Source organism: Sebastes umbrosus, chromosome 16 (assembly GCF_015220745.1).
Source record: "Sebastes umbrosus isolate fSebUmb1 chromosome 16, fSebUmb1.pri, whole genome shotgun sequence".
In the NCBI taxonomy this organism is placed as follows: Eukaryota; Metazoa; Chordata; class Actinopteri; order Perciformes; family Sebastidae; genus Sebastes; species Sebastes umbrosus.
Window position 1 is genome coordinate 15,701,743 of NC_051284.1, and position 19,675 is coordinate 15,721,417.

The 19,675-nt window shown below is 39.8% G+C and overlaps 1 protein-coding gene across 1 annotated transcript; it reads left to right on the forward strand.

The window, feature by feature from the left end:
* Positions 1-7,272: 7,272 nt before the first annotated feature.
* Positions 7,273-19,669, forward strand: pcnx4 (pecanex 4). The gene is made up of 11 exons (XM_037746548.1): positions 7,273-7,445; positions 9,315-10,089; positions 10,190-10,369; positions 11,131-11,669; positions 11,764-11,864; positions 12,926-13,048; positions 14,646-15,006; positions 16,807-16,910; positions 16,994-18,099; positions 18,289-18,475; positions 18,670-19,669. Exons 2-11 carry the CDS (start codon positions 9,392-9,394, stop codon positions 18,919-18,921), a joined length of 3,651 nt encoding a protein of 1,216 aa, XP_037602476.1. The 5' UTR covers positions 7,273-7,445; positions 9,315-9,391; the 3' UTR covers positions 18,922-19,669.
* The last annotated feature ends 6 nt before the right edge of the window (positions 19,670-19,675 follow it).

Genomic DNA, 19,675 nt, shown 5'->3' on the forward strand with positions numbered 1-19,675 from the left:
TTCAAGTCTTCATCAGGCAGCTATAACAAAAATGGAGCAATGATTTTAAATAAGTGGTGCTATGGGAGGATTACATGTTGTTGTGGCTTTTCTGCTGTTATGGTTTATTGTGTCCTACACAGAGCAGAAATTGCTTTTTCAAGATGACAAGGAAACACAACCTCCTGCTCACCCTCATCCCCTCAGCCTCAGTGAAGAATAACAACAACAATTTAATCTCCTTGGCTCCAGATTATTATAGTTCTTTGTGTTGATATTGTGGCCTTTTTAGTTGATCACTTCATGATCCTCCTTTTTGTGCCCTCCTTCTAAGTAAATCCACATTTTGGGGAGGCAGACACTTCACCACAATCACTTTCATTATATTGAAATAATAAAATACTTGTAGGATTTGCTCTTTTTTTGTATTAAGAACATGATAACAAGGATTTAATATTAATATTTCTAATCCTATGTCAGTTTTTGGGGTCGACTAAGCGCATTAGAGTCAGGATTTAAAGATACTGGCAAGTGAGAGGTTGGAAAAAATATTTAGGAGAAGGAGGATAAACAAGATGTCATTATAATTAGAGGGATGGTCTTTTCATTGTTCAGTGGAAAGCAAGTTGGAGTGGTAAAATCCTTTGTTATTTATTGAGGAGTGTTTTCTGCATTTTACAGTTGTATTCATGTAGTTTTGCCAGTTTTTCATACAATAGAGTTTCTAATAAAGCTGGTGGTTACAGCTGAATGTGATTCCCACTCACACAAAAACTGACAATCAAAGCCTAATTTTTCCTGATTTATTTGCTGCTTTATCTTATGCCTGGCTATGATATTGACAGTTTCATCACTCAAAGTTATTCCCACTTAAATTAATCTTTGACTTGATGAAAAAATAAATCTTTTGTCCCATGTCAAACAGCAACAGTGACAGCTGTGTTACAAAGTTTTTGGCCCAGCGCCAAACACAGGTGATCACTCACAGGCCTACTTCACAGTTAAACACAGTCCCTTTAAATCACAGCATCACATCTGCACGCAAAACCAGTGTGTTACTGTTGTTGTTGAGCACATCTGGATGATGATCTGGTTGGCAATTTTGTGCACCGGAGCGTGCATATCAATGTGTACTACTGTGTGTGTTTATTGAACATCCAACATGCAGCTACTGAGTAAAGAGTTAATACTGATATACAGAGAAACACTTTATTTGCTTTTACACAAGGTGCTCATACAGACTGTGTGTCAGGTGTGTGTGCATATAGCCTACAGATAGGAGCTAGCACAGACACAGCCTCATTTCCCAGATCAGCAACATTAACCAGCCATTAGTGATTTATTTTAATGTGCTGATGGCTGTCTGTAAATATTTAATATACTAAATATGCTGTATACAAATATCCCTTACAAAAAAGTAGTATACATGAAGTTTATTTTATGAAGTGTACTTAAGTAAACTTCAAGTATATTTCCCCCAAGTATACTTTATGTAGTAAGTATACTAATACTAATATATGAGTAGTATACTTGTAAGTGTATTACTTCAATGCTTCTTTGGACTAAATTGGCCCACTTTTTAGTTTATAAAAATATACTTTAAGTGTAAAATAGTAAACTTTGAGTACACAACTAGTTTACATCTGAGTTGTATTTTGTACTGCAACTACAGTATACTATGACAGTGAACTTATAGGTATAATGTTAGTTTACTAGTTATGTACTTGTAGCCCACTTAATTTATGAAAGTACTCTTTAAAGTACTCTCAGTAAACTATTTTAATAGTTTTTATACTGCCAGTATACTTGTAGCCCACTTTTTAGTTTATGAAAGTACACTTTGTATACTTTAACTTACAAAACTCAGCCAATGATTTATTTATTACATAAAGAGACTAGATCCTTTTGCTATTTGACTTGATGTTTTGTGATGAAAAAAAAAAAAGAATTCTCACATGCCTCCACGGTGAACAGAGAATCCAAAATTGGCAAAAATTCTTGATGAATTGAAGTAAATTCATATCAAAACATCCTTTTACAAACTCTCACACGCTATATTAGGCTACTCTATCAAAACGTAACCACAACTACAAGCCAAGTATACTTTTCTGTAGGCAAGAATACTTAATTATACTTTTATCCAAACCAAGTACTGGCTCAGTGACCACAAACTGGAAATAGAAACAGGAAGACACAAAAAATCCTGGCAACCAAGAGAAAACAGAATATGTGGTCACTGTTTAACAATTAACAAAAGTTAACCAACTTTAGGCTTCATTGCCTTGAGGTCATTTTAATACGTTGTGGTTACTGTCTCCAAAATAAAGTGAGAGGAATCTGAATTTGTGGATTTTCAGGCCTCAATGAAAGAAATCTGATGGAGTTTTGTATCATCTGTGTCAAAAATGTTTAGAAATCTGGCCCAGCATCAAATATGTAAATATATTTTGCTGTTTAAAGCATTTTAGCCAATAGAAACATTGTGACACATGCAGTGGATTCAGTATTTAAGAAGCGTCATGTTAACGCAGCATCACTGAGGGTAGAGGATCTCACAGAACAGTGGCTCATCTTACATTTAGTCTATTTTAATGAATTCAACAAAGGACACTACAATACTGTATAGAAAGGTACTACACAGTAAACAATTGTATGCAAAATAATGATATAAAATAGTGCGTATATACAATAATAACCAGTCTGTCAGTGTCTCTTTCTTGGCCGTCTTGATTTGTGCACATGGAGGTGAGCAGATGCTGCAGCGTGTGTGAGGAGCTTCACAAACCTGCCACCACAGAGGAAGCACATAGTGACAGCTTCATCTGCACTGGTGAGTTTGGGACGCTCCTCATCGACTCGACTGCGGCTGTCGTCTTCTTCTAAGTGTTGCCACACTGGTTTTGGGTCTGGAAGCAGGTTTGGTGCAGAAGTGTGTTCAGTGTGTTCAGCTGTGGTGCTGCAGCTTCCTAGGATGTTCGGCTGGTTGACATCCACTCAGGTGCCTCGGGAATGCCAAAGATACAGGAAGACTCCTGCCATGGAACGGAAAACAAATAATGAATATTTATTATGTGTATTATTAAAGACAGAAGCTAAAAAGATGTTGATAATTGATAAAAAATATATATAGCTATGTTTTTTGAATTCATTAATAAAATGCAGGGAAGTTGGCTTGGTTCCTGACCATTTATACTTATAAATATGACATTTTCAAAAAATGATAAATAATTGTATGTTATAGATCATATTTTCAATCTTATCTTGACAAAAATATAGCATTACATCAAACATTTATTTCAACATTCATCTTACATAAATCCAGAACATTCTTATATACAGTGAAAACATAGATGGGAAATACTCTTTTTCAAAGCCACAGAGATCACACTTGTAATCAATATCCAGCTTGTATCTTTCTAACACAAGTTCCTTGGTTTGTTATTGATACAGTATTATCACAAATTTTCTAAGCTTTCTCCCACTGTTTATCCTCAAATAAGGAAGAAAAAAACATCTAGATGAATGGACAGAAACATAACTTTGTTAATATGTCTGTTAGAGCACTTCTCTTTCAGTATACCATTTATCCGAATTTTTTATTTAATACTTTCTTTATTGAACTCATGCTCATTAACAGAGGTACAGATACAGTTGAACAAAAAAGACAAAACAAAAATAATTACAGATACATTTCATAATGCCAGGGTTTGTGTATATGTTCTATACATCATATTATAATCATTTAATAATTTATAAGTCTTAATGCCTTTTTTGTTTTTAATATAGGGTATGATTGTTACAACCCGGCTCAAAAGGTTGCAACAAAAATGGGAGACCAGACGAGTTTAAAAATAGTAACAGGCATTTATTTAACAAACTAACAATAAATAACTAAATAAACATGAAAGTCAGTAATCAGTGATGTAGGCATGTGTGGGTGTGAGAAAATGTCTGCTGCAAACAAAACCAAAACAGGTGTGCCAGCCAAGGAAGAGAGCCACATCTGTTGAAAGGTAGAGAGCTTTTATCCCAACCACACCAAGCCCGGGTGTGGCTCATCAGCCTGACGACCCTCTCTCCTGCAAAACAAAAGTGAACCAGCAAAAAGACACGGGACAGCAAGTGGAGTGGAGGGGTCGTCACACCCCCCTCCATAAAAACGGTGTTCCCACCGGGAATGCCGACAGACAACACTTCTAACAAAATACAGTAAACTACATAGCCTAATAATTTCAAAAAAATAAACCTTTCATACTGACCAGTTCTGTAGTGTGTCACTTAGACAGCCAACCAATCACCACACTGCAACCCAGCAACTCCAACACCTGGAGAAGCATTTAAGAATTTACAGCATAGAGATATTAGACAGTAATGGTACATCACCAGGTTTGAAAACAAGATGTTCTTTGGAGGGTTGGTCTATACATGGAAATGCAAGACTAGGTGGTTAACACACAGATCGTCAAACAATGTGCAAGTATCGGACAAAGTGACGTGCAAAATCCCAGCTACCAAAACATACAGAACGGATATAAGCGCTACCCAAAAGTAGCATCAAAAGGTTCCTCTACAACAAAGGCTCACTAGCCAAACAAGTCGTCCCAAGACGCACAGCACAAAGAGGCAACCAAACTACAACAAAGCTCACACCAACCAAGGCATGAGCTGTAGCGCTTATGTTCCCACGGCTAACAGGCCAAGCTACCAAGTTGCACGTCACAGCACAACCAATGACAATTCACCACATCCCTCCTGCAACCATTTACTTGCCGACCATATGAACCACTATAACCTCCTGCAACAGCCATCATTCAGGTTCTCACAAATGGAGCACCTTCAGTGTAACTGGGTCCAACTACCCAGAAACCCTCCAGGCTGTGCAGAACTCTCATAACTGGGTCCAACTACCCCAGCCATCACACACTATTGGTCTAAAGGCACCAACAGAGCCAACAGACAGTGTTGCCCAGGTCAAATAGTGCACAAAAGAGACTGTCTACCAAACTAATGTGGAAGTCTCCCCCTACCTAAACTACCTATCTCAAACTAATCTACCTCACTGAACCCTAGTCTTCATGCAGATTAGCGGGAGGCTCTTTAAACACTTAAACCAGTAGCCTCGGTTAGGCCCCCAGCAAGCTGGTTACCCACCTGACAGCTCTGGATGTGTCCCCGAGACAACTGCTCTGACCGCACACCGCACAAAAATAACAAACTAAAAAAACAAACCAACGAGCCCAAATGGACCACATTGCTATGCCTACCCAGGGAAACTCCACAAAAGCTAAAAGTTACTCACTAGAAGACCCTGCAATCACTGCTGATAGCTCACACCTGCCAACCCGTGTTAACACTGGCTGCAGGACCAACAGAACTCAGTGCCACAAAATCACCAGCATGCACAACTCAATACTAACACACCAGAACAAATCAGCAACTTGTTATCCAATTCAGCTGCTTACATTCACCAAAAAAAACAGCAGAACAGCCTACTTACCACACTCGACCATGTCTCCCAAAAATCTAGATGCACAACTCAATTTACAAAATGAGGTGCACCTGCCGACTAGGCAACAACTGATCTCATTCATGAAACCACAGTCTCTGCCAATCAAGCAATAACAACTTGTAGAACCAACTGCACAATACCAATCTAAACTGGGTCAAACAAATCCCGGACGAGCCCCCATTTGTTACAACCCGGCTCAAAGGTTGCAACAAAAATGGGAGACCAGACGAGTTTAAAAATAGTAACAGGCATTTATTTAACAAACTAACAATCAATAACTAAATAAATGTGGAAAGTCAGTAATCAGTAATGTAGGCATGTGTGGGTGTGTGAAAATGTCTGCTGCAAACAAAACCAAAACAGGTGTGCCAGCCAAGGAAGAGAGCCACATCTGTTGAAAGGTAGAGAGCTTTTATCCCAACCACACCAAGCCCGGGTGTGGCTCATCAGCCTGACGACCCTCTCTCCTGCAAAACAAAAGTGAACCAGCAAAAAGACACGGGACACCAAGTGGAGGGGTCGTCACAATGATGCAGGATGCAAATTGCAGGAATGTTGGCTTTGCTTCCTGACCATTTTGTCTTATGAATATCAAATTTTCCAAAAAATAATAAATAATTGTACTACAAATTGCATGTTATTTACAATCTGATCTTGACTGGAATATAGCATTACATCAAACCTATTTATTTCAACATGTATTTGTGTTGTTTCTTTTGTTTTAATAACGTGTAGTTGAAAAGATGAAAAAATAACCTATGCTATAAGAGGTAGCCCACAGCTCTTCTATAGGATATGGGATCCATGGATCACGTATATAGAATCATCTTAACCTTTCTAGGGTATTTACTTAATTATTAATTATTATTTTCTACGTGCTGTTTTCTTTATTTCTTTTGCTCTCTACATTTATTTATTTAATTAATTAATTAATTAATTAATTAATTAATTAATTAATTAAACTGAGGTTTCTATCTTGCCACCATGAACTATACTAATGTAGTACTTATTACTTATTACTTAATTCTAACTAACTAATTAAATTATTAAAAAAAATATTTTTATGTTTTTTCTTCTGTAACTTCACCTCTAGGGGTGTGGAAGTAGGCTGGTCCTGTCTCTGTGTGGGAGTGGGAGGTGATGTGTATGTGTGTATTTATGTATGTACATATTTCTTTTTCAATATTATATTTATTGTTTTTTTGTTCATTTTGAAACAACAGAACAAACATTCACAAATGTCCCCAAAAATAACATTATCGGTACAAAGAAACTTAATAAACCTAATATTAATATAAAATAAGCTAGAATAGATACAGGAAAAACATATTATATACAAAAAATAGATACATAAGTAAAAAGAATATACACAAGTAAAATAAATAAAATTTAAAACAATAAAATATATTTATATATACATATATATACTGTATACATACATACACACACACGCAGTATATACACATACAAAAACACATATACACATAATCAATTAAAAAAGAAAAAAATCAGTATACAATTCAGTCATCATCCTATTCTATCACCCTATTCACAATCATCCTGCTCCACCAATGATGTATGTACATATTAAATGTTAAATGTAAGATATTGTAAGGTATTATGGCACCAGTGTTATGTTTTGTTATGTTTGGGGAAAAAAGGAATAAAAATATTTTTCCATAATAACAAGTGTAGATGTAAGGGGGCGGGGTTGAGTGTGGCAAGGGGCGGGGCTTAATCATTTTTAAGCCAATCAGAGGACGCGCTCTCCTCTTCTCTCCACTCTCATTGGTTGAAACCTCTCTGTGTATTATAGCGATGTTGCTTGGCTTTCAAACGGTTAGCTCGCAGCTAACGTTAACGCTGCCTTATTTCCACCTTATTTCCACTTAATACCTCCTATATCCTCAACTATTACACACAAACCTATCCGCAGCTGCCTACTCTGCTGTTAACGGTAAGTTTGTCTCACAGCAGTGTTGCCTACCTGCTGTTATTTACCTGTTAGAAGCTAGCAATGCTAACGGAGAGTCAGGCTAGCTAACAACAATAATAACAGCTAGCTAACGTTAAAGGATGAGAACAGTCTCTGGAGGTCTGGAGGACAATTTACTCATCTCTAATGACCCATTCTAGGAGTTATAGGAGCTATAGGAGTTATATGAGACAGCTTGAAGGGGTTAGCACAGGTTAGCTCATCCACAAGATGCTGTGATGTGTTTTCATGGCAACTGAGTAGCTGTTGCTGCTGTGGTTGTGTCTCATGTGGTTGTGTCTCATGTTGTGCTATACACACTATAAACACAGAAGGTTTCTTTTGTTATTGAACTATTGTAATGGACACGTGTTATATAAGGTCCTAACAACAATTTCAACCTGTCAGTTAACTCATTGACAGTTTCAGGGATGCTCTTTCATGCTGTTATATTATCAGATTGATGCAGAGATTAGTAGGTGACAAAGGAGTTGGGCTTTTGATGTAAGATAAGATAAGATATCCCTTTTATTAGTCCCACAGCAGCAAAGGGGATAGTGCAAAAAACAAGATGCATCAGTTAACACAGTACAAAACAAGCTGCTGTGATGTGTTTTCATGGCAGCCCAGTAGCTGTTGCTCCTGTGGTTGTGTCTCATGTTGTGCTATACACCATAAACAGAAGGTTTCTTTTGTTATTAAAATAACTATTTTAATGGATACGTATTATATAAGGTGCTAACAACAATTTCAACATGTCAGTTAAGTCATTGACAGTTTCAGGGATGCTTTGACAACCTTATATTATAAGATTGATGCAGAAATTAGTAGTTAGGTGTCAAAGGAGTTGGGCTTTTGAGGTATGTCTGTCCTGTTGTAGTTAAATGGCTTTAAAAAAATATTATTTTGTTTAGGAGTAACATAAGATTAGCAATAAAATGATATATATCAGTAATTAATTTAAATTTCTGTATGACACAGATTAAAGGTAATAATTATAGTTAGAATAATTATAAATAATAATAATTATATTTAGACAAATTTAGGAAAATCTAATTAGAGTATATGTATGGCTCAATAAGGAAGCTGGTTAATAATTAATAATTGACTTATGGAGAAGAGGTGGGATTAAATACGTTTATACTTCTTCTCATTCCTTTTCGAATATGTAAATCAAGGCATCAAGTGTTGACAATTTATTTTTCTTACGCTTTTCATTGTATGTAAACACTACTTGTTTCTGACTGTCCACTTGTTGGTATGATCATTTATTATTATTAATTTTTTTTGTATTCTACATGTTTGAAATACATTTTGAAATTAATGAAAATACTGTATATGGTTATTATTATCCATTAGTGGTCATTGCAGTGACCCCAGTACTCTGTTTATAGTATGACAGCTGTAAGAAGTTAGTTAGGAGAAGCACTCAGAAGTTCCACAATTATCCAAATACATGCACAATGCAGCAACACAATTGTATTATTTACTGCTTATTTAACTTCAGTTTGTGTAATGTTACTACATGAGAGGCACAGACTGGGGCTACTGTTGTATGACAGTGACAATGATGGTAAATGGACTTGCATTTATATATATAGCGCTTTCCTAGTCGTCCGACCACTCAAAGTGCTTTACACTACATGTCAACATTCTCCCACACATTCATACACTGATGGCAGAGGCTGCCATACAACCTGCCCATCAGGATCTAATCTAAATACTCATTCACACACCGATGGCACAGCCTTCGGGAGTAATTATATTATGATATATTGTGTTGGGTCATCTCTAGTTTGTTTGGTAATAATTATTTCTCCATTGCCTAACTGAAGGTGTGCTTCATTGCAGACAGTTTCATTGCATATGGGATGATGAATGGACCCCCTCCTTCAGCTGTGTGGAGATGACCTGCCACCCCTTTGGGAATGGTCAGAATGGGGCCAGATGTGCCCCTTCTTAATGAGTACAAGCAGGAGTTCTTCTGGAAGCGCTTCCCCCAGACAGTGTTGGGGGGTCCACGCTTCAAGTTGGGCTACTGTGCCCCACCATATGTGTATGTCAATCAGGTAGTCTTGTTCTTGACACCATGGCTTTTCGGGGGCATCGGTACTCTGCTCTGCCAGCTGCAGCTGCTTCAGGAACTCCACGCCACAGTGCTTTCTGGTATGCTTATGTTCGGGGCTGCGGCGGGTGTCCAGGCCCTGGCGCTGTATGCTGCTCGGAGGAACGGCACTGTGGAGAGGCTAGGTGCGCCCAACATCCTGGTTGATGAAGAGGAAGTGGAGTTCACCCACTGCATCAGCCCAGAGACAGTACGATTTATCGCCCCGGGAAAGAGGTTTGGACTGAATGTGGTGCTGCACACAGTACTAGCTGGGGTGCTCTGTGGCTTTGGGACATGGTATGTGTTCCTTGGCAGACTGACTGCTCTCTACGGCAGCATTGGCATATCCCTGGTCGTCTTTGTCCTGAGTTGGGTGACACTGTGTATAGCTGAGTATTCCCTCATTGTGAATACAGCCACAGAGACGGCCACTTTCCAGGCACAGGACACTTATGAGATCACCCCACTCACCCGGCCCCTCTACATTTTTATTTTCATTGCTGTGGACTTGGCTGACAGGTGAGCAACAGCAACACAGTTGTCTGATTAATTGAGATGTCCTCTTATAGAATGTATTTTATTTTGCCATAATACATGTCAATGTCTTGCTCCGATTTAGGTTCTCAGGCCCTGTCCCTGAGCTCCAACTGGCCAGCCAGGTTCTCCATGTGCTGTTCCTCTTCCTACCTCTTCTGTGGGCGCTCGGTATACTGCCTCCCCTGGATGCCCTGCTCCTCTGGGGCATGGAGCAGGCTCTCGTTTTTGGCTTAGGAGGCTCGCCCATGTCCAGCAACCTCAGGTACATATTGAAAGCGCATGCTTCAGCCTTAGCTTTCATCAGCAGTTTTACACTATAGTAGAAAATCTGAAACTACATAAACAACCACCTAGGGCTGTCCCGAATAACATTTTTCAGGCTTCGGTGAGAAATATTCGAAGGTATTCGAAGCTTCGCTTCAGCGCAGCAGGCTGACATGTCTGTCTGTCTCCATCTCCCCCATTTCAGTGCCCGAACAATGCCGCTGCCGCACAACTGTACACACATGCACTTCTACACACAACAAACAGCAATGTCCATCTGAGAATAACTCATAATAATTAATGTTGAATATGAATAATGAATAATGTTGTAGGATTATCCCTTATTTCATGGGCTATTTGGGGATTTATACTTTATTATTATATACTTATCTATAATAAGAAAAACAAAAAACGAAGCATTCGAATACTGATTTGGAGGTCGATTATCATGGCAAAGGTTGAAGCTTCGAAGCATTCTGGTCAGCCCTACGACCACATGTTTTCCCAATAAAGTTTATTTGTCATAATTTCACCATGAATTTCTAGCTCTGATTTAAAAAATAGTATTTTATCAGATGCCGTCTCTATTCATTGCTTCAATGCAGCAAGTTGAGCGAAACACAGTTTTTGTTTATTCACATTATGCATTATGTGGGAAACTTGTCCTCATCAGATTCTAATAATCCCATTGAAATGACAAATGTGACAGTAGCCTGTGTATCATCAGCCCTGACCTATTGTGTGTGCGCTGTCCCACAGGCTGCTGTTGATGTTTGGTGTATCTGCCAGCATCGCTGTATGTAATTACTTCATCCCGTCAACACTGGGTGTGGTTCTCTTCTCCATCTCTACGGGATTTCTGCTGAGCCTGGACCTCAGCCAGGTTGGCACACTCTGCAGAGGTCCCAAGGCAGCCTTTGGGGACCATGGATTTCGCAGAGGGGGGTCGCCACCTCCTCCTCCCAGTCCCTTTGGCTGGAATCTAGGCTTCAGGGAGCTGCTGCTATATTTGAGCCTGTTTCTGGTGGCGATGGCAGAGGCGGGGCTGTTGCATCACTTCCTCGGTTCAGCTCAGTCCAAGAGCTTGGTTATGGGACCCCAGGCTCCTGTCAGCTACCTCCTCCTCGTACTCTTCGGCCTCTGTTGGGCTCTCAGAGAGATCCAGGGGGCCTATGTATTTGGAGGGGTGTTCCTCAATCCCCTGTACCCTAAAGGCATGTCCAGTGTGCAGACATTCAAGCAGAGGAACAGAGGATTATATGTTGCTGCAGCAATCAGACGAGTCCTTCTTTATCTTGGTGAGCTTGGTTTTATCTCTCTCAGGTGTGAAAACAACAGTGCTCTGTGTGAAAGTGTTTTTGACCTTCACTTACTGTGTGTTTTACTTCACAGTGTCTCCATTTGCAATGATTGCTTTCCTGTCTATGGACAAGTCTCTGCAGCTGCTCCACAGGGCTTCCCTCAGTGTGGGATTCACTCGAGCCTTTAGAGTGGTATGCTCACACTTACTCTTGCTCACAATCTAAATATCAATATGAACATAACATGCAGAACATATTTGTTACAATAAAGACCTTCTTTTAAAAGTAACTCCAGGCAAAAAAAGTCAACAGACTGTCCCTTGGATTTATCAGCAGCAACAGCAGCTACTACCCCATAATTTCTTATTATCATATTAATAGATCCCACTTCTCAGCATTTTATTTGGTAACACTTCATTTTACAGGTCCGCAAATTTCATAGTAATTAGTTGATAATTAGCAAGTAACCTATTTGAATTTTTTTTTTAATTACTGCCAAATTATCCCAATATTTACCTCAAAATTGATCGAAAAGGACTTTATTATAAACATTATTTAATAATTGATTCCACTTTTTACCAATAGCTGGTAATTTATTTAATACATCTCCAGGAAAAGAATAAGTTGACATAAGTTAATTGATAAGCTTTATTCCCATGTCTACTGATAAATAGATAATAATTAGCAAATAACTTATTTTAAATTTCTTTAAAAACACATTATGTGCCATTTTAGCATATAATTATTAAATAATGGTTATAATAACGTAATCTTTGATACATTTTGAGGTAATTTATTTGGCAATAATTCCAAAGAAATCTCAAATAGGTAACTTGCTTATTATCACCTAATCACCATGAAATTTGCAGACCTGTAAAATGAAGTGTTACCTTTTATTTTTAATTGACTTACTCACACTGTGGTTATATATTGTATGTGTTTGACACACATATTGTACATTCTTATTTTTATTATTGATTTATGTCACTCTACATATATTGTGTTATATATTTTAGTATTATAGACATAATTTACATTATATATACTCCTTTATTTCTATTTTTCTTATATTTCTTATGCTTATATATAAGAGGAACTTTAACGTCCCAATTTCCCCCCGAGGATCAATAAAGTATTTCTGGTTCTGATTGTACAACTTCCTTTTTTTCTGTTCTTAAGATGTGCTGTGATTAATCCCGGAGTTTGTTTTGCTTGGTTTTTATGCTCAGCACAGTGGTTGCTCTTTGTTGCAGGTGTGGCAGAATTCAGAGGATGCTCTGCTGCAGATGGTGGTGGTGGTCTTTGTGCGGCTTGCAGCTGGGAACAACCTGCTGCCAGGGTGGGACAACCTGGGCACTGGAGTTCAGCTTCTGCTGGTGAGGTCAACCTTCAATTGCCCCTTATTTACACCCCACATTAGATCTCTCTGTGTTGTATATCATATCTGCAGGCTTAAATCCGTCCTAAACTGTGCCACCTCATCTCTCAAATGTATACGCTGTAGCTGTGAACAGAACACTGACCTGTTGGCATGGGATACTTAGTTTCTGAACCTAAAGAATATTCGTCTGAAGCATTTATACCATAATGGAGCCATCTTGTCAAAACTCAAACATGGAAAATTGCCATTGGTACTGATACCATTTTTTAACTTTTTTTCAAAATATTGCAACATTTTTTCAGGTAAGTACAGAGCCTTTGTGAAAAAATATATATAATATGTCCACTTTATTAGGTACGTCTATACAATTTAATATAATCCAATGCAACAGATCTGCTGCAAATTGAGGACAATTCAATTCATATTTATTTGTATAGCACAATATCATACAAAAGCAGTTCAGAGTGCTTTAAATAAAACCAAAACAACAAAGAAAGCAGCAAAAATGTGCAAGTAAACAGAGACATCCATCCACACGCCCATACATACACACACACACACACACACACACACAAAAATACACACATACAAATAAGTGGGCGGCACAACTTTAGAAACACCTTAATATATCAGTCCAATACAACACAATTGTAAACTATCACCTCAATAATAAACATATAGTTAAATCAATAACTTTCTGACAGTGCCAATTATCCTTGCAAAGGGAGAATTTATGAATGAGCTGTTGTATTAGATTGCATATAATTTTACAGGTGTACCCAATAAAGTGGCTGCTGAGTGTATATATTAATATTGCAGTGAAATTGTCCCAAACTTTTAGTTTGATCAGCAGATATTAAACGTAACTTAAAAAATATAAAGTAAAGTAAAAAAATGTGAATGAAGTAGGGATGCTGATACTGACTGGATATCTGATCCAGCTGATACTGGATCGGATATATGGCCGATACTGACTCAAATGGCTGGATCGGATATCGGTGACAATGGAGCCGATCTATTCAATTAGATCCTATGTTTACATATATATATATATATATATATATATATATATATACATTATATACTGGAATTTGAATTTCTGTTTAAGTTTTGACCAATTTGTTACTGCATTAAAATGTTTACACTTGAATTGCGATTCATGTTAATTTTGAAGATTGTTTACCAAGTTGCTGGAGTACAATTTATTACTTTAATAATAAATAACAATTCAGTAAATTCCTTTTTCTTTTATGTATGTATTTAGTTGTTGTTTTACAATGTTAGGAAAGCAATATTTAAGTCGAGCCTGATGTTGCCTTACACATAACAGAATGATCCCAGTCACTTCCTCACAGTGAGACATACAGCTAATTAATTAAACACTGGTATCAGATCGGTACTCGGTATCGGCCGATACCCAAAGCCCAGGTATCGCTATCGGTATCGGGACTGGAAAAGTCGGATCACTAGAATGAAGCACTCAAAAAGTCACTCAAACATACGGTATATTAGACAGACATCAGCTGATAAGACCGGATGGTGGTTCAGTAGTTCAGTGCTCTTCATTGTTTGCCTGTGTGTTTCTGATCCAGGTGGGCCTCCTGATTGACAGGCTGACCCAGTTCCTCGCCAAGCTAAAGTTCACCCTGACTGTGTTGGTGACATCTTGGACAGAGAAGAAGCAGCGCCGTCAGTCGGCTGGAACCCTCTTGGCTGTGAATGCCTCCCTATGCCCGCTGCTGCTGGCGGTGGTGACCCTGTCTGCCCTGCTCTCTGCCCCTCTGCTGCCCCTCTTCACCCTGCCCATCTTCCTGGTGGGGTTCCCCCGGCCTCAGCGCAGTTGGCCAGGCCCCGTAGGTACCGCCTGTCCCTGCCCGGACTCTATCTTCTACCAGCAGATGAGCGGAAGTCTGGCCTCTGCTCTGAGGACGGCCTTTGCAAGAGGGTCACTGGGTTAGTTGTCTATGCTAGATATGTCTTCTGTCTATGGTGTCTTTCTTTTTGAGTCTTTCTCAGATGTTAAAAGTAACAACCGTTAACTATTTTAGTAAATTTCAGAACTACATATTTTTTGTTATTTACATCCTACAGCTGTACGCACACTGATCTGCAGTGCTCCAACAATATACAAAAGTTAATATTATCACTATTTTTTAGGGCTGCAACTAACAATTACTTTCATTGTCGATTAATCTGTTGATTATTTTCTTGATTAATCGATTAGTTGTTTGGTCTATAAAATGTCAGAAATGTCAGTCAATTTAGCCTTTTTTTTTTCTTAAAATATTTCTCAAACCGATTTATCGATTATCAAAATAGTTGGCATTTAATTAAATAGTTGACAACTAATCGATTAATTGTTGCAGCTCTACAATTTTTTAGTATAATGTGTTTTGACTTCCAAGGCTGTCACGATATCGGATTTTCACTACTCGATTATCATCACCAAAAAAATTCAGGATAATAATATTATCGCGATATCTATGTAAAAATTTGAGAGAAAAAAAATAATAATCAATCAAATTCATCTTAAACTTTGTTTATTGTCTGTTTTGTCTCTTTTTTTGGCACATTAATTATGTGTAGGGAGGTGGAGAGAGAGTCTGTAACCATAAATATACAAAAGTGATTTAAGAGGCGCTGGATTATTTCCACAATATGTTTTAAATATCACGGTTATCATCTATACGGGTACATGCGACACCCCTAACTTGTACTATAACTGCGTGACTGATCTTTCCTATGGGTCAAGAAGGGACAGTATGCAGATCAAAGAGCACTGAACCATCACCTCATATGGTTTAATAGTAAGAGGAATGATGTTGTGAGCAGCTCTTTGGAATCGCTGGCAGTAATGCGAGCTTGCATGATCCAGTTGAGCTTCCTGTGAAGTGACCCAAAAAAAATAGCTCTGATCTGTATTCATTACATCCAAATCTTTCCACACCATTAACCGCGTAATACTCTTAGGCCAAACGTAGCTGCTGCTAGGATTTTGTCCTGTGCTCGATCAGGAGGGGGGCATGAAAAACGGTGCAAGTAGAGAATCATTATTTATGGATTGATGATTCAGAACTGAATGACGCTGCTGAGGTGATCTTGTGTTGTAGCTGTGATGTATAATTCAGAATAGGCGCTTGTTAGGTTGATGCCCCCAGTCTAACGATGGCAGTTTGTAGTGTTCTCTTGCTTTGCTCACACTGGGGGCCGTGGAGGAGCGAGCAGGAAAGGAGTCTGCCCAGCTTGTCACTTCCCATCATGAGGTAGCGGCTGGGACTATTCTGAGATGTCGATATGGGACATGACATTAATCTTGAGCCAAGCGAGTACTCGTAAAACAAAAGCCTCCATCACCTTGCCATTTCTGTTCATCTTCGTTGAAACAAACGTCTGTCTTCTGCCTGCTTTGTACAAAATGAGTGAACTTTTAGAGGCTAATGGAAAGCTAAGGCTAAGAAAAGATGTAATATTTAGATCTCTGTGCAGTCAGCCAGTTAAAACAGTATCATGACCGTCCTGTACAACTGTGACAGTACGCGTCTCCCTGCAGCTCATCCAGTAGCCATGTTATCCACATAGTCAGCAGAGGGACGCACAGCTGATGCAAAATGAAAGGAGTGCGCACCATTACTTATGTGTGTTACATGATGTACATATATTGTGTTTCCCCTCCTTGTTGCCCTCAATTTACAGAAAACATCTCTTTACATGTTCGATGCATGGATGACTGATGATTTTCTCCCCCCTCTGTAGGTTCTTTAGCCCCCGGCTCTCATTTTCTTGGGCGCTTTCAGGACCGTATGGTTTGGATAATGATCCTGGAGAGAGGATATGGCTATTGTACAGTCAGCATTAAGGTACTGTGTCTTTCTGTTTGCTTATAAAGAATCACTGCAGTCATTTACAACATGATTACATAGTGCGGTGTGGTTTGTTACAGGGTCTGGAGCTGCAGGAGACATCTTGCCACACAGTGGAGGCACGGAGAGTGGATGAGGTGTTTGAGGCTGCTTTTGAGCGCCCTGAGCGGCTCGGCTTCACCCAGGGCTTTAACCTACACTGGGCAAACGCCCTCACCCCTTGTGCTGCCCTCGCAGTGCGAGTCTACTCCGATGCCCGAAATGTGCTCTCTGGCATCATTGACTCTCATGACAACTTGAGGAAACTTCAGGATGACTTTCTTAAAGCACTGGTCTGGTTGCTCCTCCGATACTGTGTGCAGAAGCATAAAGGATTTCTGTGGAGCTGTGAAGAAGGGCCAGGGGTCGGAGGCAGGAAGTCCCAGTCTTCCCAGTTGGCCCAGACCACTTGTAACCAGCCACCTGAGGCTGTCGTGGTGGAATCCAATGTGTCTTCTCTCAGGTTCAGACAGGACAGCTCCAGTTTGACCTCCTTTGGTGATTGGTCAGATGAGGATGACTTATTTGGACCTCAACCAGCCAGGCGGACGGTGGCGTTAGTGACCGCAGAGGCCCAGCCTGGACACGCAGGGCTGCAGACAGGAGCCTCCCTGCCAGGCTCTGTGGAGATGGACAGTCTTTTTGAAAACATGGCTCTCTCCGCCCTGCAGCCACTGCAGCCTCTGGGTCTGGGCATCGGGATGCCAGCAGTGGATAAAGGCCGCAACCCAGAGGTCTTCAGAGAGAGTCCCGGCTCTCTCCCTCAGCTGAACTTCAGCTGCCCCCAGTCGGAAGTGTTCAACCTACCGACGGGGTGGAGGACTGCGCCTCTGCTGCCATCCCGCTTGCTGCAGCTCAGGCCTTTGTTTCCTGAGGACTGGTTTCGGTTCACCTTGGGGCGGTTTGGGCCTGCTGTGCAGGGCGAGACCTCGGAGGACATGACCAAGGCCCTGAAGGAGGATGAAGCCTTGAAAGAGCTGCATGCACAGGTTGCACTTTCATGTCTCATCTCACTGGGGGCAGAGTCTGCCTTCACTAGTCCCAGTTACGTATACAGACTCTATTGCGGAGATATACCATGGACGGAAGGACTCGACTGGCTGTCCTCAAGTAAAGAACTTTACCAGCTCGCACTACGGGCTTTCAGGTAAAATTGGCAGTTTCTAGCTTTTGGTAACTCCGATCACTATATGTCATTAGAGTTAATCCTTGTGACATGACTCTTCTTAAATAAATCAATGCAGAGGTGATAAGTGTGTGCGAGAATTATATATACCAGAGAAAAAAAATATATATTTCCTTGAAATTTTGCCTCTAATGTTTTGTTTGCCTTCAGGTTCAGTTTCAAGCTGCTGTTTGATCAAGCAAGTCTAGGACCCATGGAGTCCCCTGAGGAATTGTTCAGCACCTTGGAGGAATATGAAAGGGATTGGTACATTGGCCTGGTGACAGAGAAAGGCTGGCACGACAGCGTCCTTCAGGAGAAACCCTTCCTATTCTCTCTAGGACATGACCTCGCTATGGTAATTGCACACACCAGTCCTTGTTTACATCCTGTCAAAGCTACAAAATATCAAATCTGTTGATACCTTACCTACAGCTCATTCTTATTCAGACGTCGGAATGAAATTGAGGGTATTTGAAATAACAATTTAGAGCCAGTCTCAGTGAAATGTGTGTGTATTACATTTGTATGATTGACTGTCCTTGTCCACAGGGTACGTACACAGGGCGAGTTCTGTCCCTGCAGGAGCAGCTGGTGCAGGTGGGTCGTCTGAATGGAGAGGGGGTGCGAGGCCAGTGGGCAAACCTTTCCTGGGAGCTCCTGTATGCTACTAATGACGACGAGGAGCGTTACAGCATCCAGGCTCACCCATTCATGCTAAGGAACCTAACTGTTCAGGCAGCTGATCCCCCTCTAGGGTACCCCATTTACTCCTCAGCCCCCCTTCACTTCCCCTGCCTCTGACCTGTGGCTCAACCTTTTTGCCGAACATATTCTGGAGAGCGAGGAGGATGCTTTTCAGTCGGCGCTACCCCATCAAAATATCAATTTCCAAAGGTAATGGTTAGTAGGAATATCTTGTGGAAACTATAGCAAAGTCAAGAGAAAACTTCAGTTTTGAAGTTTTGCTTTTGAAACCGTTGACTCACATGAGTTCAGAAAACTAATGTCTATGGGAACCTACTTTGTTTTTCACATTAATTATTTTGGTGCTTCATTTCCTGCACCACAGAAGAAGAAGCAGTGGCATCGAACATATTTTAACTGAGTCTGGACTACCTCCTAGAACAGCACATTAAAGAGAAAGTCACCGATAGGTTTCCACCGAAGCACATACGTTTTGTGGTTTGTTAAGTAATGTTTGTGCTTAAAAGGAAGTGAATACATTAGCCCGCCTCCCCTCTTGATGACACCTGCTGAATACCTCTGGTTTTATTGTACTTTTTAGATTTCACAATTTTCAGGTGATCCCCCCTCGTCCACAAAAAAAACAGACAAGAATTTTAATGTTTTGTTAAGATATCAAGGATGTGCCTTGGGTATGTTTTTGCTGTATGTGGAAGGTGTTTTGTGCTATTGTTTTGTTTACAATTCACTTGTTTACAACTTAGAATGAAGAGTTAAATGAATTTGTCCATATTCTCTTGTACATATTGTTGATTTTTATATGTGTACCTGTATATACTTATAATAAAATAGCTTGGCAGAAGCAGTTTTG

Coding starts and splice junctions, on each gene's coding strand:
- pcnx4 (XM_037746548.1), top strand. CDS start 9,392: ATGGTCAGAATGGGGCCAGATGTGCCCCTTCTTAATGAGTACAAGCAG. Junction 13,049..14,645: donor CTGGAGTTCAGCTTCTGCTG/GTGAGGTCAACC, acceptor TTTCTGATCCAG/GTGGGCCTCCTGATTGACAG. Junction 16,911..16,993: donor ATTGTACAGTCAGCATTAAG/GTACTGTGTCTT, acceptor GGTTTGTTACAG/GGTCTGGAGCTGCAGGAGAC.